This window comes from Lacerta agilis, chromosome 8 (assembly GCF_009819535.1).
Source record: "Lacerta agilis isolate rLacAgi1 chromosome 8, rLacAgi1.pri, whole genome shotgun sequence".
Lineage (NCBI taxonomy): Eukaryota > Metazoa > Chordata > Lepidosauria > Squamata > Lacertidae > Lacerta > Lacerta agilis.
The window spans coordinates 59,692,928-59,716,181 of record NC_046319.1 but is presented as its reverse complement, the minus strand read 5'-3'; the positions used below and the strand labels follow the sequence as shown (position 1 = coordinate 59,716,181).

Here is a 23,254-nt window from a genome sequence, read left to right as displayed (position 1 = left end):
CGCTTGTCAGCCCCACGCGCTGCCGCTGGCTCCGTCCCCCCGGGAGCAGCAGCGCACGGTGTGTGCGGTGCTGCTGCTCCTGGGACAACGGAGCGAACGGCGGCACGTGGGGGTGACAAGAGGCAGCCCCTCCCACCATTCCCACGCGCTGCCGCTCCCTCCGTCACCCTGGGAGCGGCAGCGCACGGCCCGACGACGGAGTGCGCCTGCACGCGCAGGCGCACTCTGTCATCGGATCGCCGCTTCCACAGCCTCCTTTTGAGCCGGAGAGCTTAAAAGCGAGCTCTTCGGCTTAAAAGAGGGCTGCAGAAGCGGCGCCGGCACCCCCGGAAACGCCCTGGGGACGGAGCGTCATGACGTCACAATGAGATGTCACGACGCCCCGCCCCCGGGGCGTTTCCTTTGCCGCCCCGGGTACCGCGGAGCCTTACTCCGCCACTGGGCAAAACCAATCAGTTCTCGTTTTGTCCCCAACCTTGTCCTTGCTGAGTTCTACTAGGGCAACATGGAGACTAAGGAGAGGAAACTAACAGGCATGAGATTCCTGCATTGCAGGGGGTTAGACTAGATGACACTTGGAACCCCTTCCAATTATGATTCTATGATCCTCCATTAATTTACCTAATCCCTTTTTAAGGCTGTTGAAATTGGTGGCTATCACCAGATGTCATGTAATGAATTCCAGAATTTAACTGCATTGTACGAAGAAGTCTGTCATCTTATCTGTGCTAAATCTCCCACCCTTCAGCATCATTAGATGCCCCCAGGCTCAAGTGTTAGGAGAGAGGAAATAAAACTTCTCTTTCTCCACACTATGCATAATTTAAATACCCCTATAATGGCCTGCATGGGATGCGGGTGGCGCTGTGGTCTAAACCACAGAGCCTAGGGCTTGCCGATTGGAAGGTTAGCGGTTCGAATCCCCGCGACAGGGTGAGCTCCTGTTCCTCGGTCCCAGCTCCTGCCAACCTAGCAGTTCGAAAGCACGTCAAAGTGCAAGTAGATAAATAGGTACCGCTCCGGCGGGGAGGTAAACAGCGTTTCCGTGCACTGCTCTGGTTCACCAGAAGCGGCTTAGTCATGCTGGCCACATGACCCGGAAGCTGTCTGCGGACAAACGCTGGCTCCCTTGGCCAGTAAAGCATGAGCTCCACAATCCCAGAGTCCTTCGCAACTGGACTTAACAGTCAGGGGTCCCTTTACCTTTACCTTATAATGGCCTAAGTTGCCTTTGCCCCCACTAAACTATTTAAGTCCCAAGCATGCTAACTTCCTCACAGGAGAGTTGCTCTAGCTACCCTGATCAATTATGGTAGGTGGCCTTTTCTCTTCTCCTTGTAAGGGGTCAAATGTTCAAATGCTCCCCATACAAGGAAAAAAAGACAAAGCACAGCTTCTTGAACACAGGAAAAGAGTCAACCAAGCATCTCCCTGGCACTCAATCTGAAGTGGAGCGATGCCACTGAAGGTATAAACTTCTCTTTAATTTGGGGCACGAGGAGGCTTTGAAAACTGATTTACCACAGCTCCCTGCATCATTCTCATGGGAAACAAACAGGAGAAGGCCATTGCCTCCTACCCCACCCCAAATTCCTCACACTAGCACCTGCGAGGAGCAGACTAGTTTGGGGGGGGGGTGCTGCGCAGGCTGTGTTTTGTGTCACAGACAGCTCTGCCCTCAAATACCTTGCTCCCACTCCACATCCCTCAGCACCTGCCGCCTAAGGCAGCCATTTCACTCTGCCTAACAGTACGGACGGCCTTGGGTGGATGGGAGTTCCCTTTGCCTCTTCAGAATCTCCAACCAGCAAAGGATCGCTCAGAATCCATGACCATGGGCAACCTAGTGTGAAGCAGCAGAAAACGGTGGAAGGGCATATCTCGATCCAACTACGGGGGCAGCCTTGCCACCAGCTACCCTTATGTATCCGCAGCTGTAGAGACAAGACACCACTTTTGCAACTGGGTGGCATCCATTGTCCTGAGGATCTCAGTCTTTTCCTTTCTTAAAGAAACAGAAACGTGGAGAGCTGGTCACAGTGCAACTCCAGCTAGCAGCTCCAGTCTTTAACTTCCTTTATGCTGACGAATTGGAGGTCTTCCCAGAGCCTGTAAGGCCCATGTTTGGGTCTGATTTGTCATCCTCTGTGGCGTTCATGCCTCAGGGCCTTCTGTTTGGCATTTGGATGTCCATGGGGACGAACGTCACCGTTGTGGTGCGACTGGCACTATTGGTGTCCTGCCCCAGCGTGGAGGGGGTTGTGGCTTTGGCATTCTTCGGTTCCAGCTCCCGCTTTGTCCTCATGCGTCTGCAAGGAGCAAGGCAAACATTGCATTATATCAGGGCTCACGGGTCTTGACGTAATGTCTCAGGGTGGTATCCATTTTCCCTGCCTCTGCACTATTGCCCAGGATGGGAAGGAAACCTCCAGAATCCTCTGGCCTCTAATGGGCATGCTGCGTGATCAGCACTCCTACACGATGAACTGTGCCACACCAACCCTCTACCTGCAGCCTGAAGTGCGGCAAACAGGCCCATTTGGACAGGATTTATCCACTCCAGGAACACAAGATTCCCAAAGTCGCAAGGGAGGAATTAATGGCGCAGCATCACCCCTTGCCACACTGCTGCCCTTTCCAGAAGATGGGAGTGGAAAGGCCACAGTTCAGTTGCAGATCATAGGCTTTGCCTGCAGAAGGTCCTAGATGGGACTAGGAAAAATTCAAGCCTGAAAGCCTCAAGAGCTGCTGCCAATCCTGAGCCAGATGAATGAACTGTCTGGCTTAGTATAAAGGCAGCTCCTTATGTTCTTAAAGGGGAGCAGCCCTGGTGTGCATTCTTGGTCCCTTCTCCATTGCCCTGGGTTACTGGATAGCTGTGGAAGCAGCCCCTGCTGTAGCTGTTCCCATGTGATCAAGATAACACAAAACAGGTCCATTTAAATATATCAAAAGAGGCAGCTCATAATGCATTTTGCCTCTTAGGTCGCTGCTACTAAGCTCCACCCTCTTCTCTATTCACTGGATCACCTTTACATATTTTGCCCCAAAGCAGCAGCATATCACCCTCTTCTCCATTCACTGGGTTGCATGCAATGCTAGTCCTACTCAGAATACATCTGTTAAGCACCTGACAAATTTAGGGCCACTGACTTCAATGGGTCTACTCTGAGTAGAGCTTAGTTGGATACTGCCTTTTGGGTCTCCCTTGTATGGCGTATCACCTCTAAGTGAGGATCTTGCAAAAGCAAAAAATCGCAGGGCTGGGCTGTGGAGCCGCACCACAAACACAATCATGAAGCGGATCCCATGGAAACACCTGCGAAATGCAGGGAACGCTGCCCACGGCCTGCTTGTTCTCTTGAAAAAATCAAAGGAACTTGAGCCCAAAGCCAAGTCACTGACTCACCTATTATACATTTTCAGCAAGAGGAGAACTGCCGTGAATATAACTATGACACCAACTACAATGGCCGCCACAATCGCTCCAGAACCTAACAGGAGGAAGGAAAGAAAAACAATGCTAAAGTGAATGGGGGTCAGCCAAGGTTCTGGATTCCCAAAGTGCCTCCAGGGAGATAGATACCTAAGTTACATCCGGGGGGGGCGGTCCATAGCTCAGTGGAAGGGCATCTGCTATGCATGCAGACAGTCCCAGGTTCAATGCCTGGCATCTCTGGGTAGGGCTGGGAGATACCCTCATCTGAACCCCTGGAGAGCTGTTGCCAGTCAGGGTAGACCATTTTGGACTAGATCAGCCAATGGTCTGACTCAATATAAGGTAGCTTAATTGTTTGGGGGAAGGGCCATAGCTCAGTGGTAGAGCATCTCCCTTGCATGCAGAAGGTCCCAGGTTCAATCCCAGGCATCTCCAGATAAGGGTTGGACTGACTCATGTTTGAAATGCTGGAGAGCCACTGCCAAGCAATGTAGGTGGTGTTGAACTAGCTGCTACCTGTCTTTATTTGTTCCTATCCATATATATATTTATTTGACTTTTTCACTTTCTCAGGAGCATGGATAGGACCACCCAACACTCCCCATTTCTTAATCACAAACTTCTTTTGAGAAAGAACAAAATGTAATATCTTCTTTGGGCATGCTCAATAATAGTAGGGCCAGTCCTTTGAATCTGTGTCGGGGACTCTTTAATGTCAGAGGAAAAACAGCTTCCTTAGGACTGAAATAGGTGTGACTTGAGAGATCCAGGACTGGATTTTACATCGTGGTTTTTTGATCTCTTTAAAAAAAAAGCTGTCAGTGGTTCCTTCATAATTTTTTATCCCAGGGATAGCCAACATGATGCTCTCCAAATGGTGATGGACAACTTCCAACATTTCTTGCCATTGGCCACCCTGGCTGGGGCTGACATGCAGTCCAAAATTATCATGAGGGCACCAGGTTGGCAAAGGCTGTTTCATCAGGACAGTTGCCCTGGAGCAGGAGATGTCTTCTTTTTAACTACCATGCTACTTTCCCCACTTAAGATGCCTCGCACAATACCTGTTCGAAAACATGCGGAACTTAGGCATGCAACCCCAAAATGTCAGCTTTGCATTTATCTTACTCTGATAAAGAATTTGTTCTTGAGACTTTGTGGTTGCATCTGTTGAAGACACAGAATTCTCAGACACCGGCGCAGCTGACGTCATCTTGATCCCAGCTACGCAGAAGAAAGCAAGAGCTATTTTAGAACTGTGCAGAGTGAGCAAGGGGAGAAACAAAACAGGTGCAAGGAGATCACTCTTTGGGCCAATGCCTGATAGAGGAATATATACAGAACTCTTTGGTCTTATCCAGATAATGGGTTGCATCTAACGCTGTGTGAGTGGCGTGAGACTAGTGCAACCACATTCCTCCTCCTCCTTCTCTACCTATGTGGCCCCAGAGTCCGGCAGCCACACTCATGCTGAAACATCAGAAACAGAGAGAATGGTACACACACACACACACACACACACACACACCCCAGCTGGGGGAAAAGAACCTGCCCACAGCAAATCCATCACATACATAAGTCACCAGTGAAGTATGTGGCATTGCAAACCACGGAGTATAAGAATGCCATTCAGATCCATTCCTACACAGAGACACCTGTATTGGTGGGGGGATAAGTAAGAGCATGTAAATGCCAATCAAATACAAAAAAGCAAATCTGTTGGCCATTCTATGTAAAGCTAAAGAGAAGCTAAGAGGCCATTCGCATGAACAGTCATTCATAAAAATGCAATCATTCTAGCATTGCAAAGTTTGTTGATGCTTGTAGTGGCACAGAAACAGCAAACAGTCTCACAGTGAGTGGAACGGGCAGGGATGACAGTGAAATGCAAAAAGTACAGCCTGTGACAATTCAATTACATCTTTGTCATTAGAGGTCCAAGTGACCGTGGTGGCTAGGAGAGGGGAGAGCTATGTATGGCACCTTGAGCTCCTTGGAGAGACCTTAGTGCAATAAAGAAACCAAACAAACAAATAACACCTGGAAGGCACCACATTAGCCACCTCTGATATATACAAATGGCATAAAGGAGAGAATGAATTATCTTTTATGTCTCAAAAGCTTCTCTGCCCCATTGCCTGAGGGAGATTCTTACCCACCACAGGCTACTGAGCAAATGGCTACAAGTCTGGACAGATTTCTTTCATTCCATGGTACCTTCTGGTTAACAAGGTTTTGCAGTTTTTTTTTTCCAGAACGGCACAAAACCCTGACAACACTATTTACCTGAGGCAGAAGTGGGATGAGCTGCGAGTGGAGATTCTTCTTTGTGAATGGCTGTTAGCTCTCTGAAATCAACAAGCATTCCAACCTCAATGCTCAATTTTTAATCTGGCCTCTGACAGAGCTACAGTTACTTGCAGGAAATTTACCCAATTTGTGAATATGCCAAGAACCCCACCCACACCCATTTCAGTGAAAGAGAGCTTAACTCTTCTTCAATTGCTTAAGGGTCAAAACTTCAGGTTTGGGAGGTGGAGGAACAGGGGAGCCTCCTCAGTACAAAGCCTGAAAGGGCCAGTAAACCGTGAACCCAGCTCTATAATGACTGTTCTGTAGGTGGAATTTCAACAAATCCAGTTTTTGAAAAATAAAAATGGGAATATTCAGATAGCTGCTGGCGGCCTGTGAGAATGTTGGCTTTCTTCTGAAGTTTTGCCCCCAGTTTTCAAAGCTTTGAATTGCAATGTTGTTTGTGTCCAAGCGGCCTTGCTATTTCTAGCCAAAATGGGGAGAAGCAAAAATGAAAATAACTCAGGCCCTGAATCCATAACTAGGTCATTCTCCTCTAAGTGAATGGCGCCTTTGTGTGTCCGAGGCTGAGTTACTTTTGTAACATGATAATCTACTGTGGTCGGGGATACTTCCCCACGCTTCCTTGCCGCTCTCCCTCGTTTGAAGGAAGAATTGAAATCTTAATGTTCTATTTTCCTAACCCACCAACCCTATGATATACGGTTTTTATAGTGAGTTCGTAGTTCTCCTGATTCAACCTGTCAGATACATGAAGATGGCTGCACCTTCCTAAAGCAGGATTTGTGGTGCAATACAGTCCAAAACAGGCTGCTGGAAACCCAGTTCTCACTTAATAAGGAAATAAATGCAGCAAGGGGCTAAGTCAAGGGACTGTGCTCTTCTTGCAAGAGGGTGGCAACATGGAAAGGCCAGCATGATGGGAAGCCGGAGGAAAAGGCTGGATAAATATTATTGTAAGGCAGCTGGTGTAAGGGCTACTCACACACAAGCTAGATGGAGCTTTCACGTTGAAGGCTGTGTAGGGAGGGGAGAGAAATTCAATTCAGTTCGCATTTAAAGGTGAATATATCTGGTTTACGGGACGCGGGTGGTGCTATGGTCTAAACCACAGAGCCTAAGGCTTGCCGATCAGAAGGTTGGCGGTTCGAATCCCTGCGACAGGTTGAGCTCCCGTTGCTCAGTCCCTGCTCCTGCCAACCTAGCAGTTCGAAAGCACGTCAAAGTAGATACATAGGTACCGCTCCGGTGGGAAGGTAAATGGCGTTTCCGTGCGCTGCTCTGGTTTGCCAGAAGCGGCTTAGTCATGCTAGCCACATGACCTGGAAGCTGTACACCGGCTCCCTCGGCCAGTAAAGCGGGATGAGCGGCGCAACCCCAGAGTCGTCCGCGACTGGACCTAACAGTCAGGGGTCCCTTTACCTTTATATCTGGTTTACACTTTCCAAAACAACATGCAAACCAAAACACAGAGCCATACTTAGAAATTCATGCTCCTTAGAACTTTGCAATGCAGTTCTCTAGCCTAGTAATGTGCTCAAAAGGTAAGAGTGTTCAAATTAATGCATGTATTAATGAAAATAACACACAAAAACCATTAGGGAAAATTGCTTTGCAGAAAGGTGTACATTAAGCAAAACTGCATGCAAACTCAAATTGAAGTAGAAATGCGAAGAATTGAATTTAAGATTGGAAAATGAGAAAGACAGAATTTGAAATTGACAGATTCACACATTCCTAGATGTTTGCCTTCGGGTACCAATTGCAGGGAGAGAAGCAAATAACAAAGGATGGGAGAACTGATGGATAACCTCTTTCAGAAGCCAGATAGGGGAACTATGACCCAAAGCAGCTCAGATGACCCCAGTATCTCCTGTACCAGCTCCGAGAGTTGGGGCTACCATGTTACAATGATTGCACTCTTACTTACTGGGTCAGTTCCAGAGAGAAATAGTGGGTGACTATATCCTCAGGCCACTGGCAGCTGATCGGTTTTGTCCCCAATGCTATTTAATATCTATATGACACTTCATTTTAAATGTTTGGTTTTGTACACCGAGTTTTATTTGTGATGGGCAGTTGTGTTTTGTTTTTGTATTGCTTTTATCTAGTTTTAGAAAACATTACTGCTGGATTCTGCACCATCTGCAGTTTCCAAAGCATCTTCAAAGGCACTTGGAGCTGTCCGTGGTCCAGAAGCCTTTGACCAGGCTTGCCCTGGGGGTTCCAGTGTCAGACCAGGACAGGACACTCGCGATCTAACAATATTTGGAGGGCCACAGGTTCCCCACCAATGACCTACATGTGCTGTTCAACTGTTTCTTTACTTTAATTTTTGACTTGCGCTACTTGCAATATAGCTGAAATCTTCATCTGAAGAAGTGTGCATGCACACGAAAGCTCATACCAGGAACAAACTCAGTTGGTCTCTAAGGTGCTACTAGAAAGAATTTTCAATTTTGTTTTGACTATGGCAGACCAACACGGCTACCCACCTGTATCTTATACGTAGTTATCCTAACTAGTTAAACAATGGCAATATGTCTTGAACACACAGATGCCTTTACTTGGCCACAGTGAGAAACAGGCTGCTGATCTAGATGCTCCTTTGGTTTCTGTTGCAAGCCTTTGCAAGGCTCTGCTGTTTGGGAAAAATCCTTGCTGTTTGCAGGTGTTCACACACCCTTAAATTGTATCCCTATGATGTGCAGACTAACAAACGGAGAATGGAAGAGCCCTTATTGGTGCAAAGAGACTTCTCCTGCAAGGCTGTAAGAATAAACACCCACCATCTACTTCCTCAGCAGTCTGCATCTCTTACTGCCTTTTCTACATTTGAACGTATAGGGCTGTAGCCAACTAAGTTTTACTCAGAGTATGACCATTGACGCTAATGGACCTAATAAATTTAACAATAATAATTTGGTCATGTTCATTAATTTCAACGGATCTATTTTGTATAGGACTAGCACTGGATATAACCCATAGCTTATAATTATCAATCAGGTAGGACATATAAATTAATATGCACAGTTTTTATGTTTAAGTTAGGATCTATGGAATGCTTTTATTGTTAGTGACCACTTACTATTTTTCTTTCTCTCCCCCCTCCCTGTTATATTTGCCAAAAAAAATTAAAGGAGGGGCAGAATGGCTCACTGGGCTGCCTCTCTAACCTCAACCCAGCATTTGCTAAAATAAATTGGTACCAGTAAGCACCGAGAAGCCCCCACCTGTCTATCCACCCGCTGCCGTTGCCTCCCTTCTTATTCATGCTGAATATAAAGACTCTTTTTCTCTTCCTGGACTGAACTCACTCACTCGCCCTCTCCTCCTCCACAAAGCACCTGCCTTCTCTTCCCGCAACAGGAACCCGACTCTCAATCTTGCACCTTTCTGTGGGGGAAAGACACTGCTAACGGATCTGTCAGCCTGCCCTCTCCCAACACCCCTGTCCTGACCTACCAGGTGTTCTCAGGAAGGAAAAAGGAGCCATTTCTTTGGGTAGGCGCTGAGTTGCCTCACTCTTTCAACAGGCTTGTCAGTTTGGGCAGCATTTCCTGGACGGCGGGAGAGAGGAGGCCAAGGTTTTTTAATATTATTATGATTATTAATCCGAGCACCGCTGCCGGTTGCCAAAACAAGCAACTGGGTGTGTGGAAACTGGCCACAGGCGAGGGTGTGTGCATGTGGGATGGGGAGGACAGTTGTTGCCCTTGTTACCTTTGTCTGAATCCATCAAAAATGCACAATAGACCACTCATAGCGCACACTGAGTCCAGCCATCAGAGTGGTGTAGTGGTTGGAGCGTTGGACTAGGACCTGGAAGACCAGGGTTCAAGTCCTTGCTTGGCCATGAAGCTCACTGGGTGGCCTCAGGCCAGTCACTGCCTCTCACCCTAACATACCTCAGGGAGATTAAATGAGGAGGGGGAGAATCATGTACACCTCCTGGGGAAAAGGTGGGATAGAAATGCAATAAAACAAACCAACTACCGGTACTCTCAAATCAGGACTATGTATGGAACTTTAACTGTAACCTGGTTCATGGGTTCTGTCTCTTTGTCACACACTATCATGACCAAGAAATGGAATCCTGAGCTGGGCTGGGCAGGGCAGTGGCCAGCTATAATTCAGCAACATTTGGAGAGCCACAGGTTCCCCACCTCTGCACAAGAGTCAAACAGAAAAGGGCTGTGATATGCCTAGGAACATAGGACATGTTCAAGGCCTTGGTAACATAAAGCCATTCACTTAGAAAACATTTTCTGCCGTTGCCCCTATACTACAAAATGTGCTTCCCTCTGCCGTTTGTGAAGCAGCTTCAGACATTTTATAAAGACTCAACTTTTTGCCCAGGCTTCCCCTGATCTATAAAAATGGACCGTGGTTTATATGTACAAATCCTCCAAATGATTGTTTTGTTCTTTTTAATCTGTTTTTATCCAGCTCTTTCATGGGTTTCAGTTTGTAATTTTATGATATTGGGTTGTTTTCAACTTTCACTCAGAGTGGACCCATTGAAATTAATGGCTGGTATGACTAGCCATTAATTTCAATGGGTCTAATCTGAGTAAAGGTTAGTGGGGTCAGTGCATCTGGCTGTTAAACCAGAAGGTTAGTGGTTTAGAGCCCACCCTGGGATGGCTGTAGGCAGGGGGTTGGACTAGATGACCCTTAGTATCCCTTTCAACTCTACAATTCTGTGACTACAACTCCTTGGGGTTTTTTTATATTGTATACCACTTAAGAGGTTTTTGATTATTTTTTTAGCAATTTAGAAATGCTTTTAAATAAACAAAACATAACCACGGGGAGATTTTGCATGAGAATAGCTTGAGTACATCTCTTCTTCAGAGAGAGAGAGGGAGGGAGGGAACTGTTGGGAGAGGGACATCATTCCTAGTTATGCTTTGCTGGCTTCATGTTTGCCTCCCTGAAGGCAAGGTGGAGCCTGCTCTACCCAAAAGCCCATTCTGGCTTCCTAGTGTAAACATTCTCCCATCTAACATTGCCTCTCCTATTACACTCTGGGTCAAGCTAATGCAGGCAGCTGCCTTAGGGCCTGTAGTTACCAGAGAGGCCTCAAGCATCCAACAGGTAGGCCTCCCCCCCCCCCCTTAATCAAGGGCTGCCTACACATTAATTTGACAGCTGACCCACAGTCCAAAGAGGAGGATGCAGGATTGGCATGACTCCCTTAAGCCAGTATTTTTCAACCACTGTTCCGCGGCACACTAGTGTGCCGTGAGATGTTGCCTGGTGTGCCGTGGGAAAAATTCAAGAGAATTACTTTATATATAGTCAATATAGGCACAGAGTTAATTTTTTTTTTTCATGAATTTTTTTATTTTCCAGCAAATAAAATACAGACAAGTTGAACATACAATATTTTACAATATTACATAAAACTCCGTCGAGTTTTCTGACTTCCCTCCTTCTTTTCTCTGGTTTTCTAACTTCTCACTACTTCCTCGCTTTTTCTTATTTCTGTTCATTTTACTAACTTGTTTTCCTCACTTTGTCTTAACATGTCATCCTAGTGCAAGAATTCTGCCAGCACCCGAAAGTGTTACCAATTTTTACAGTCTTTCATATAATCTAAAAATTTACCCCACTCCGATTGAAACCTTTGGTCTCTTTGGTCTCTTACTCTCCCCGTTAATTTGGCCAATTCTGAATATTCCCATAACTTTGTTTTCCAATCATCTACCGAAGGTAAGTCTTTTGATTTCCAATACTGCGCCAAAAGTATCCTTGCTGCTGTAGTTGCATAAAGGAAAAACCTTTGGTCCTTCTTTTTTATCTCATTTCCAACTAAGCCAATTAGAAAAGCTTCCGGTTTTTTTATAAATGTATATTTAAGTATTTTCTTTAGTTCATTATAAATTACTTCCCAATACTGCTTGATTTTATCGCATGTCCACCACATGTGGTAGAAGTCGCCGTCCTTCATCTCACATTTCCAGCATTTCTTGTCGTAACTTCTATACATTTTTGCTAGTCTTACCGGTGTGAGATACCAGCGATACATCATTTTCATGATGTTCTCCTTCAAAGTTATGCAAGCAGTAAATTTTATGTATTCACACCATAATTTCTCCCACATTTCAAATTGAATATTATGGCCTATATCTATAGCCCACTTTATCATTGTTTCTTTAATTTCTTCATCTTTTGTGAACCACTCTAATAGGTAATTATACATTTTAGATAGTAATTTCTCCTTTCCTTCTAATATTTCTTCTTGGAATTTTGACTTTTTCTTATCGAAATTATGTTTTCTTTTATCCTCATTAAATAAATTATACACCTGGTGGTATTGGATCCACCCTGTCAACCTTTCCGCCACCTGATCATAGGGTTTAATTTTCCATCCTTTTTCTGATTCAATTAACAGGTCTTGATATGTTATCCATTTTTCATCTTCCGTATAAATCTTTTTTATCGTTATTATCTCTGTGGGTGAGAGCCACCTAGGTGTCTTTCTTTCTAGTAAGTCCTTGTACCTTTGCCACACAGAGTTAATTTTTTTAACATTTTCTAATGGTGGTGTGCCTCGTGATTTTTTTCATGAAACAAGTGTGCCTTTGCCCAAAAAAGGTTGAAAAACACTGCCTTAAGCACTTAAGCACACACTACAAAACCCAACTCTGGGATGCATTTAAAGCGCTGTGGTGCCACTTCAAACAGTCATGGCTTCCCCCCAAAGAGCTGTAGTTTGTTAACGGTGCTGAGAGTTGTAGGAAGACTCTTTTCACAGAATCAGGTAGCCATGATGGTCTGACGCAGCTGAAATAAATTAAAAAATTAAAAAATTGTCCAGCAGCACCTTAGAGACCAACTAAGTTTGTTCTGGGTATAAGCTTTCGTGTGCATGCATACTTCTTCAGATACTTCTTTTCACAGAAGTAAAGTTTCTGGAAGTGAAGAGGGACTGTTAAGCCACTCGGAATTGTAGCTTTGTGAGGGGAATTGGGGTTTCTGAACAACTCTCAGCACTCCTTAACAAACCACAGCTCCCAGAATTATTTGGGGGAAGCCATGGCTGTTGAAAGTGTACCACAGTACTTTTAAGGTATGGTTTGAATGTGGCCTTTGTTATGTATTGAAGTTCTCACCCTAGGCCACTAGGGGTGTGTGTATATAGTTCATTCTGCTGCAGTTTTCACTCAGGTCCGCACATGCAAATGAAGGATTGAAAAGTGACGTTCAGGGATTGGGTAACTACAGAAAGTTGTTACTGTTGCATTGTAGCTGAGTTCTATATAAGCAGGCTGCTGAGCCCTTCAGCTCACTTCTGTTCCAGCCTGAGAATAAACAAGAGCTGCTTGGAAATCACTGTGTCGTCTGCTGTGTCCACCCAAAACTTAACAGCCTTAGTCTGATCTCACCCTCCAATGGAAGATATGGGGCCCCTCTGGACAGCCCTTTTATTGTGTGTTCATGATGATTTGTGATCATGACGGCATCGGGAAGGCTCTATGTGATCCTGCTGTCCATACTGCTTGTGCAAGTTTCCAGCCATTGCGTGCCCTGTAACTTCCTGCTGAAATCCTGTAACCTCTTATAGCACAAATGTTACAGTAGGAAGGGGGAGTGTTGCGCTATTGTGCAAGAGTGCCCCTCCCAATGGCAACAGTGCAGTAACATTGCAGAGCAACCAACAAGCGGAATGATTTTGTGGACAGCCCAGTACAAATCAAACCCTAATGCACTATTATTGTGTCAATGACATGTTGCAACACATACGTGCAGTTTTGGAAGAGCTACTAGTTCTCACTGAGTTGATAAACTGATGTCTCTGGGCTGCTCCACTTCAGACTGTGCAGGCCACTTCAGGCTTACATGACAGAAGGCTCATGATGGATAGCTCAGTCAGTACAGCATGAGATTCTTAATCTTAAGGTCATGGGTTCCAGCCCCACATTGGGAAAAAGATTCCTGCATTGCAGAGGGTTGGACTCTCTGAACCTCATGTTCCCTTCCAACCCTACAATTTGATGGTTCTATTATTCTTCCTTACATGCCCCCAAGGAAAACAAATGTCAAAAAGAAAAGATCTAGCTTTCTCCTTGCTAGAATATGTCTTTTAAGAGTCTGTTGAATCTTTTTATTTTTAAAAGAAAAAACAGCCTTCCATGTGCATAAATCACAATAGTGAATTGTATCAAGCAACCAAAATTGCTTGCACTAGCAGAACTGTTTACCGTAGTTGCATATCGCCCTATGCGTCCCGTCCCCCCCTTTTTGGATCAACACAACTACCTCTTTTGTTTTGAAAAGTACATCTGTACATTTAAGTAGTAGTATTTTTATTGTTTTGCTATAAGCCATAACTAAAAAAAGACATTCATATTTGAGCCACAAATTTAGCTCTTAATTTCCAACCCTTACGGTAATTTCCAGGCCACCAGTACAAATAAGGAAACACACAAAGTAACACAGTTTTCGTTACCAAGCAGCGAAACTCACTAAACGTAACAAAATTCTCAGACAAATCAAACTCAGACAAATATTTTTCACATGGTTTCTTATGCATTCAGTTACAAGATACACGCATGTGCCAGGAAGCATCAGTGCACACATTTCTGCCTTAATGACAAAGTACACAAGTGATTTCAGATTTCATTTCCCATCAAATAATTACCACTTTCAAAACGAACATCTCCTTGTCACCAAGAAAGCACTGATTAGAAGCCATACAGGCACACTTCACTGCCAGTTATTAACTCTTTTTCAGAATTCAGCTGACCCCAGCAAAATTTATTTTACACTCACAAGCTCCAAGTGCAACAACCAGCACAGCCAAACGCACAGGAACCCATTGGTAAGGAAACCCCATTAGTAGTCACAATCTCAGCATGCTGCAAAAACATATATGCGTGATGGAAAAATAATACATACGATTCCAGAGCATGAACATTCTGGAGCAAGTCAGAAGACTAGGTGAGTGCATGCAAACTCTCAGACTAGTCTTCTCTTGTCTAGGGACATTAATTAGCATTTGCGTGGCTTAATGATTTCCTCCTAAGTTGGTTCCATTTTGTGCATGCTGTTCATTTCCTTATTGCCTCTTTTGGTGCAAAAAAAAAAAAAAATCCTTATAAAATCGCAATTAAACCTTCCTGGTTATTTATGGCAGGAAACTCCTGGCCCAAAGGGTGCAATAGTCATAACTGGAAATTCTCTTCTCTCCCATTTTTATTTTTTCATATGACTCACACCAACAGGTAAGGTTAGAGAAGCTGGTTCGAAGTGGAATAAAGAAGGGGTTAAACTCACAATGGCACAGCAGAAATCTGTCCCACAATTAGTGGATACACTTGGAATACTGTGTATGGTTCTGATCACCACACCTCAAAGTTTTTGGAGCATCTACCACATGCAGAAGGCGAGGCAACCCTTGAAAGACTGCAGCCTCCAAACCATTTAGGATGTTATTTCATCCTTTGAGCATAAAGCACTTTTCACCATTCTGAAACAGAGGAAATCAAAACAATGGACTCCCTGCCGGCCTCAGAGATGAAGGAGGGAAATTGTTACCAAAAACATATTCTAACATAGTATAATCCACCAGGAGATAACATTAACTTCCTGAATTGCTTTCTATGGCACTATCTCAAATCACGTAATGGTGAATATGAGAGGCCACTGGTTCAGTAGCCAAATAAAGCAAGAAGTTTCACATCGATCTCATGTTTCTTTCCTGCCCCAAAGAGGTGGACTGCAGCCAGTTTCAGTGCACAACAATGCAAAAACGTGGGTTCTGTTCTCCTGCCGCAGAGATCACAATGCCCTCTTTGCAGTCGTGGAACCCAGAGCATTGTGTGGCTCAACTAAAGGGCGTATTCGAAGTGCCAGAGGAATCACACTGCACTCAAACAAGTATGCTGCTCCAGAGGTGGGAACCCTGTAGTCCGCAACCTAATTTTGAAAGCCCTCTGTAAGTGAACAGTTCAGACTGTCAGCAAGAGCATTCTGTCCCTCCCCTGGCAGCCCATGGGGGATGGGGGGGGAGGGACAAAGACGGAGAGAGAAATTGGGTGGCCCTTACCATTATTAGCTTTGGCTCCATCCACAGCTTGCAAGCGGTGCCAACAGACTACATCAGGGCAACGTGGCTCTTAACAGCAAAAAGCTTGTCTATCCTTACAGTACTCCTATACGTTACTCATGTATCATTTTCATACACATACACACATAGACATCATCTATCATACAGCTAAGGATGGGCAAATCTGTTTTGGTTTCTCATTTTTCCAATCTTCAGCTCTTTAGATTTCCACACCAGTTTGCAGATTTTTAAAAAATTGCTCATGAATTTCTCCTAATATACACATGTTGGTTTGCTGCTTTGTCTAATATATACTTCTGTTTGCAAACTAATGCACGTTTGCATGTTATTTGCACTATTTTAAAAATTTCTGTGCACTCTTTGCCCCAGTACAGTATATGCATTTCTGTTCACATTCCTTGGTGGGGAAACCACGCTGCAAAATTGAGAGACATGCAGATTTCAAATGATGTTTGTGCTTTGGTTCACACATTGTTTTGGAAGCTGTAAATTTAGTTGGTTTACCTTCAGGTGTGTACGGAATCGAATTTCTCCTCCATACATCCCTAAAAAGACTTGCCCTGCACCTTCATCTGGTGATCATTTCACGCCAGGTAGATTTTGAAATTTTCCCAACCTTTTTCATCTTAATAAAGCTAGTTAGATTTAGAGAGGATAGGAGACAGAACAATCTGTTCATAGAGAAGTGGAGAATGTTTGTTATGTACTGGAGTAACAAAGTACAATGAAACATACGTCTTATGTTATTGGGTGAATTGCAGTATATACTTTTTTTTTAATGCCTTATTTTGTTGTGGATTTATAAGTTGCATACATATATGATACTTTAACAAATAGGCTTCTTTTCTATCAAGAGACAAGAACTGAGCCTTTGGTAGCTTAGCTGGTTAAGAGTGTGGTATTGATAACACTACGGTTGCAGGCTCGATTCCTGTAAGGTATAACTGCATATTCCTGCATTGCAGGTGGTGTTGCACTAGAATATCCTCAGGGCCCCTTCCAACTCTAGGATTCTAAGATACCTTGATGCCTTCAGAACACAGGAAGCTGCTTTACATCAAGAGATTCCATTAGTTCACCTAGCTCAGTATGGTCTATCCAGCGGTAGTTTATGTGGTGACCTCCAGATGTTGCTGGACTCCAACTCCCAGCATCCCTGACCACTGGCCATGTTGGCTGGGGAGGATGAAAGCTGAAGTCCCAACTGGCTACCCCTGCTCTACATTGACTGGCAGCGGTTCTCCAGGGTTTTCAGGGAGGAGTCTCTTCCAGCCCTACCCGGAGATGCCAGGGATTGAACCTGGGATCTTCCGCATGCAAAGAAGATGCTCTGCCACCAAGCTACAGCCCTTCCCCAGATCCTTGGTACTGGTGTTATTCTCTGTAGCTGGTCTTACACTGATATTATTCTACTGTCCTTCTCAGTCTCGTTTAGATTTCACATTGAGGGTGGAGGGGACCAGAGTTAAACATACTTCAGGTTTTTTTCTTATTCTTTTTAATTTGGCTTGTACACCCAAATAACCTCTGCTACCAGGTAGCATGTAATAAACACTGCAAATTAAACAAATAAATGCCTTTACACACTGATTAAAACCTTTCAGGAACAGGCTCCAGAATAAACATACCACTATTGTAATGTTTTATGCCAAGACAAAGAAGGAAAGAAATGGATATGCAAAAGTGAGAAACTGCTAACAAGAATTAAAAGTGTAAAATGTTTCCCCAATCTTGCTAGCAATTATGTTTGTCGTTTTAAGTTTAATTCCAACCAAAACAAAAACCAGACAGTTCTGATTTTCCTTGATGATTTGGGCCGGCTTTACCTGGTGGAGAAAAGGAGCTGGTACGGTCAGCTCCAGAGTGCCGAAAATAGGTTTTCATAGCAGCATGAGAGAATGCCTTAAGGTAGAAGTTTTAAACATTAACTAGACATATTTTGTATGGTATTCTCAGAATGCTGTGAATGGAGGTAGCACTTAAAAATCAGAGGTGGGGAACTTGTGACTCTCCAGGTGATGTTCGGCTGTAGCTGCCATCATTCCTGACCGTTGGCTATGCTGGCTGGCACTGTTAGGAGTACAGGTCCTGGGACTCATGTGGTCTGCCCTCCTCCCCTAGACTAGCCTGTTCCCCATGGGTGCAGTGGAGGTGCAGTGCCCCACTGCTGTCCAGCAGGCTTTGAAAGGGAAAAAGAAAAGAAAAACATATTTCCATTGCCTCAGGCAGCTAAATGTTTTGGGATGGCTCATCTTACTTTCCAAGTAGGGATGAAATTTAATTCAGTTCATGTTCACACACACACGTCAACCTTTGAAATTTGCACTTCTCCAAATTTTGCAGTGCCGATCAATGTGGACAAAAATGCAGGTACTCTGGTGGCTCTGTGGTCTAAAGCACTGAGCCTCTTGGGCTTGCCGATCAGAAGGTTGGTGGTTTGAATCTGCACGACAGGGTGAGCTCCCATTGCTCTGTCCCAGCTTCTGCCAACCTAGCAGTTTGAAAGCACACCAGTGCAAATAGATAAACAGGTACCGCTGTGGTGGGAAGGTAAATGGCATTTCCATGCCCTCTGGCTTCCATCACGGTGTTCCGTTGCACCAGAAACATTTTAGTCATGCTGGTCACATGACCAAGAGAGATGTCTGTGGACAAATGCCGGCTCCCTCGGCCTGAAGCGAGATGAGCACAGTACCCGAGTCACCTTTGACTGGACTTAACCATCCAGGTGTCATTTACCTTTTTAACCTTACAAAAATGCATATACAATGGTAAAGTGTGCATAAAATGCATATACATTAGATAAAATTATATCAAAAAATGAACTATATTAGGGGGAAATGCTTTGCAAAAATGTGCATATTAGGAGAAATTTGCACTAAAATGTTGATGAGATTTATTTTAGTAAACTTGAATGCTGATGTGGAACTGTGGAGAACTGAACTTAAGGTGGGGAAAATGAGAAACTGAGAGAAACCGAAACACACAGATTTGCCCATCCGTACTCCCATCTCTTGACCAGCCCTTCTAGTCTTCCTCTCCCCCCCCCAGCCACAAAAACATGCAGTCATCCCAATACCCTTGCAGAAATCTCTGTGAACTGTAGCTCTCCAAAGGGAATAGGAATCTCCGCACAACTCTCGGCAACTCTTAGGGAAGTCATAAAAAGGTAAAGGTACCCCTGACCGTTGGGTCTAGTCGTGGACGACTCTGGGGTTGCGGCGCTCATCTCGCTCTATAGGCCGAGGGAGCCGGCGTTTGTCTGCAGACAGCTTCCGGGTCATGTGGCCAGCATGACTAAGCCGCTTCTGGCGAACCAGAGCAGCGCGCGGAAATGCCGTTTACCTTCCCGCTGGAGCGGTACCTATTTATCTACTTGCACTTGACGTGCTTTTGAACTGCTAGGTGGGCAGGAGCTGGGACCGAACAATGGGAACTCACCCCACCGCAGGGATTCAAACTGCTGACCTTCCAATAGGCAAGCCCTAGGCTCTGTGGTTTAGAGCAGTGTTCCCCAACCTTGGGCCTCCAGCTGTTTTTGGACTACAGCTCCCATCATCCCTAGCTAGCAAAGCCAGTGGTCAGGGATGATGGGAGTTGTAGGCCAAAAACAGCTGGAGGCCCAAGGTTGGGGAACACTGGTTTAGAGGGTAAATTAACAGTACAGATGCAGCCCAGAAAGCAGCTCTCCTTCTCCGGATTCAGCTAAAAAAAATCATTGTGGTGTTCACAGCTGGAGTTAAAGTAATGACATGCATGTTTCTTTTCTTTGAAGTTAGTGCACTGATTTCAGTGGGTCTTACTTTGTTATCTGTGCACAGAATGGCAGTGTTAGTTAGCTAAATGTATCTTGCTTCAGTCAAGCCTAATTACACAAGCCGTGGTGAGAATACTCACTAGTGACAAAGTACAGTATAAGAAATGGCTGTTTTCTGGGTGTGGGTGAAGTATGAGCATAACATGAAGAGTGACCCAAAAAGAAATCCGGGATGCAATCCTATGCCAACTTACCTGGGAGTAAGTCCCACTGAAGTCAATGGGACTTGTGAGATCTGTAAAGTATTGTGCTGAAAGTGATTTCAAGTCTCACTTGTAAATATATGCTTATCTCTGCTATAGTCAACACTGCTTTAACATTAATTTCCTCTCCCTGGACAGCTGGAGCACTGAGATCAAAGGTTGCCGTGTTAATTTTACATGCTGTACAAATACCTCAAATGTTTTTCAGTAACGAAAATGACTGGGACTGAAATCTTTGGTTAAGAAAATACAGCCACCCAAGATATGCATCCTTATACACTAACACTACAATCCTGTAAACCAGAGGTGTTGGCCCCTTTTCAACCCAAGGGCCACATTCCCTTCTAATAAACCTTCCCAGGGCCACACACCAGTGGTGGCTGGGATCAAATGCAAAAGTGGCCGGAGTAAACCATATAAATTTTACCTTTGTACACACCTTCTTTCTAAGCCTCATCCAGAGTTGAGGGACACATTCCAGCCAGGCAAAAATCCTCAGAGTGCACAGCAGAGGTGTGGCCTGGGGAGAGTTTCAAGGTCCAGATAAACAGGCCTAGAGGGCCACATTCACCCCAGGCTTGAGATTTCACACCCCTGCTATGTAAATCCCACTGGACTTTATAGAGCTTACTTCTGAGCAGATATGCAGAGGATCACTAAATTACAGGATTATTAAATCGGCATTGTGGTGTGTGTGTTTTTACTGCCAGCAACTGCCTGTTCTCTTCATTTTCTTCTGCCACTGCCTTTAGTGCTTTTATATTCCTAATTTCTATGGTTGCCACCTGTGTGTGTGTGCGCGCGCGCATGCGTGTGCGTGCATGCATGCCATAAGCCTTGTACTTTGATTTGCTGCATAACAAGCAGAAGTTCAACAGGAAAGCCTTTCCCTCACATTGCCCCAAGGGCCATGAAAAGCAGTACCTGTTCATACCTAAACAAAAAAAGTGTTTAGGTGTTGAAAACAATATAATGAAAGTCCTTGCCTAGCACAGAGTTCCAGAGAGTAGTTGATGCCACACTGGAATTTGTGGAAATAATATTATGTGGCACCTGTAAAAGTTTGAAAGGACTCCAAGGGTAATCTAGTCCAACCCTCTACAATGCATCAGCCTCCTTCTGCCCCTGCTCCTCAGTCTAAACCCTATTGCATCCGGAAAACTGTGCAACCCCAGAGACAGTGCACAAGCGCGCACCCAGAATAAAAATAATTTGTGCATTTATTTTCTTACATTTATTATTTTCTTACATTTTCTTTACATTTCTTACATTTATATCCTGCCTTTTGTCATGGAACCCAAGGCGGCATAAACATGTGGTTCCTGAGCAGGTAGTTAGTTACACATCCAGGGACTGATTAGAATCCAAGCCTGCTTAGCTTTAGCAAGGTAATCACAGAATCATAGAATTGTAGGGCTAGAAGGGATGACCTTGAGGGTCATCTTGTATACCTGCAGACTAGAACACAAGTCAATAACAAGCACTTCACTCTTAACTCTAGGCTCAAATAGCCCCTAGAGATTCTTCTTCGAAAACCATTCTTTATCTTAGGACTCCCAACCCACCCCTGACCAGTGGGGTTTCCAGACGGTGATGTTGATGGTGTATTCTGCCACATGTCATTGACACAACCACCGTGCATTTGTGGTGCATTTATACTGAACCGTCCATATGTCATCCCTCTTTATTAGTTATTCTGTGATACTTTCTCAATGTTACCACGTTATTGCAGTCTGCAGGGGCATATTTCTGTTATAGGCCAATGAGAGTGGTACAAAAAATAAGCCTGGAACGTTTGTGGTATAACAAATTGCAGGATTACAGGAGGTTTCCAAGCAGATGTTTTAATCGCAGCTGGTATCTGAACTGGATTTGAATTGATATTTGCTGCTGTTTGTTTTAACTGTTCTATTGCAAATATTTTAAGTGTGTGTGTGTGTGTGTGTGTGTGTGTATGAGAAAACGCTTCACCTGCATTTATACATGCAATTGTTCTATACATGTTTATTGCATTGAAAATGGCTTTGGGATACCTAGTGGGAAGTGAATAAAAAAGTAATATTTTTAATAGTTCCAGTTACAGGTAGGTAGCTGTGTTGGTCTGCCATAGTCAAAAGGTGCTACTGGAAGGAATTTTTTATTTTGTTTTGTTTTAATATTTTTAATATTTTTTTTTTTTAAAAAAAACCCCACCAAGGACAAGACCTTTTGGGAAGGTAAGAGCTGTTTGACAGTAGAAGGGACTCTCTTGGAAAGTGGTGGACTCTCCTTCATGGGAGGGTTTTAAACAGATGGCCATCTCTCAGGGAGGCTATAGTAAGATTCCTGCATTGCAGGGGGCTCGAAGTCCCCTCTCTGATACTATGAATACAGAATAGTCACAGCAACACCACCATACAAGTGGAAACGTCCAGGTTCAAGAGTACCTAAAGCCACACATAAAAGAAATTAAGCAAATAAAGCAGCCTCCCTCTCTTTTACACACACACACACACACACACCCCTCTTACTTATATCAAATTTTGGCCGAAGGCTGCCACCTTCCCAGCACCTGTCGAGGTGATCCGCCTCAGCTTGGATCCCCTCTGGGCAGCTCTCTTCCAGCCGGATCCTCCGCGTGTTTTGGGCGGGAGCCTGTTTCCCTCAGAGCTTTCTTTCCGTCCCCAACGAAGTACGAAAGAAGTTCCCGCCGCGGGCCCGCAAGGAACGGGCGTCCGCGTCGCAAACTCAAGAAGCAACGCGCCGTTGTCCGGAAAAGCGATGGGCATCGGGGCGCAAACCTCTGCGCGCTTCCTTGGAAGCTCCGACTTGGGGACTCCTCCTCTCTCTCCCTCCCGTTTTTGCCCCCGCGGCCCCAATTCTCCACGCACCCACCTGCTCTTGGGGAGCCCGGCCTTTACCAGACGGCGCGGGAGGGTCTCCGGCCGAGTTCTGCCATCGGCTCCTCGGTCAAATACCCTCAGCTCCCTTGGCAGCGGCGGCAGAAGTAGCAGCGCCCGCTCCGGGCGTATTTGCGCAGCCGTCCCCACCCGCCGCCCTCCTCTCTCTCTCTCTCTCTCTCTCTCTCTCTCTCTCTCTCTCTCTCTCTCTCTTTTCTTCAGGTGATCTGGCTGGGGCAGGGCCAAGTGCCGAGCCCTCTTCCTCCTCCGCCCCAGCCGTGGGCACAGCAGAGAGAGGGAGAGGGAAAGAGAGGCGAGGGAGGGAAGAAGCCGCCTCTCCATGGCTCTGCCCCAGATCTTGCTTGCAGAAGCCTCTCCTGCAGGGGAGGAGGAGCGAATAAGAGTTCCCTTGAGCATGTGCAGAGTGCGTTGCCCTCGCGCCATCGCGGCGGGACTGCTCGTGACCTCCGACCCAACACCACAGGCACTGTGGTTACATGCATGTTCAACCCCTCTCCATATCTG

At 45.2% G+C, this 23,254-nt stretch overlaps 1 protein-coding gene across 3 annotated transcripts; it reads right to left on the bottom strand.

Moving 5' to 3' along the window:
* Positions 1-1,621: 1,621 nt before the first annotated feature.
* On the bottom strand, positions 1,622-22,912 carry NCMAP (non-compact myelin associated protein). 3 transcript variants are annotated; one of them, XM_033157771.1, is made up of 5 exons: positions 22,725-22,912; positions 9,218-9,312; positions 4,568-4,663; positions 3,410-3,494; positions 1,622-2,309 (listed from the first exon to the last, which is right to left on the bottom strand). In XM_033157771.1, exons 2-5 carry the CDS (start codon positions 9,246-9,248, stop codon positions 2,162-2,164), a joined length of 360 nt encoding a protein of 119 aa, XP_033013662.1. In that variant the 5' UTR covers positions 9,249-9,312; positions 22,725-22,912; the 3' UTR covers positions 1,622-2,161. The 3 variants fall into 3 exon arrangements, with proteins under 3 accessions (XP_033013662.1, XP_033013663.1, XP_033013664.1); XM_033157772.1 differs by lacking the exon at positions 9,218-9,312; XM_033157773.1 differs by lacking the exons at positions 9,218-9,312; positions 22,725-22,912 and adding an exon at positions 21,120-21,245.
* Positions 22,913-23,254: the final 342 nt, after the last annotated feature.

Coding starts and splice junctions, on each gene's coding strand:
- NCMAP (XM_033157771.1), bottom strand. CDS start 9,248: ATGGCTCCTTTTTCCTTCCTGAGAACACCTG. Junction 4,664..9,217: donor TTCCTTCCTGAGAACACCTG/GTAGGTCAGGAC, acceptor TCTTCTGCGTAG/CTGGGATCAAGATGACGTCA. Junction 2,310..3,409: donor TTGCTGAAAATGTATAATAG/GTGAGTCAGTGA, acceptor TGCTCCTTGCAG/ACGCATGAGGACAAAGCGGG.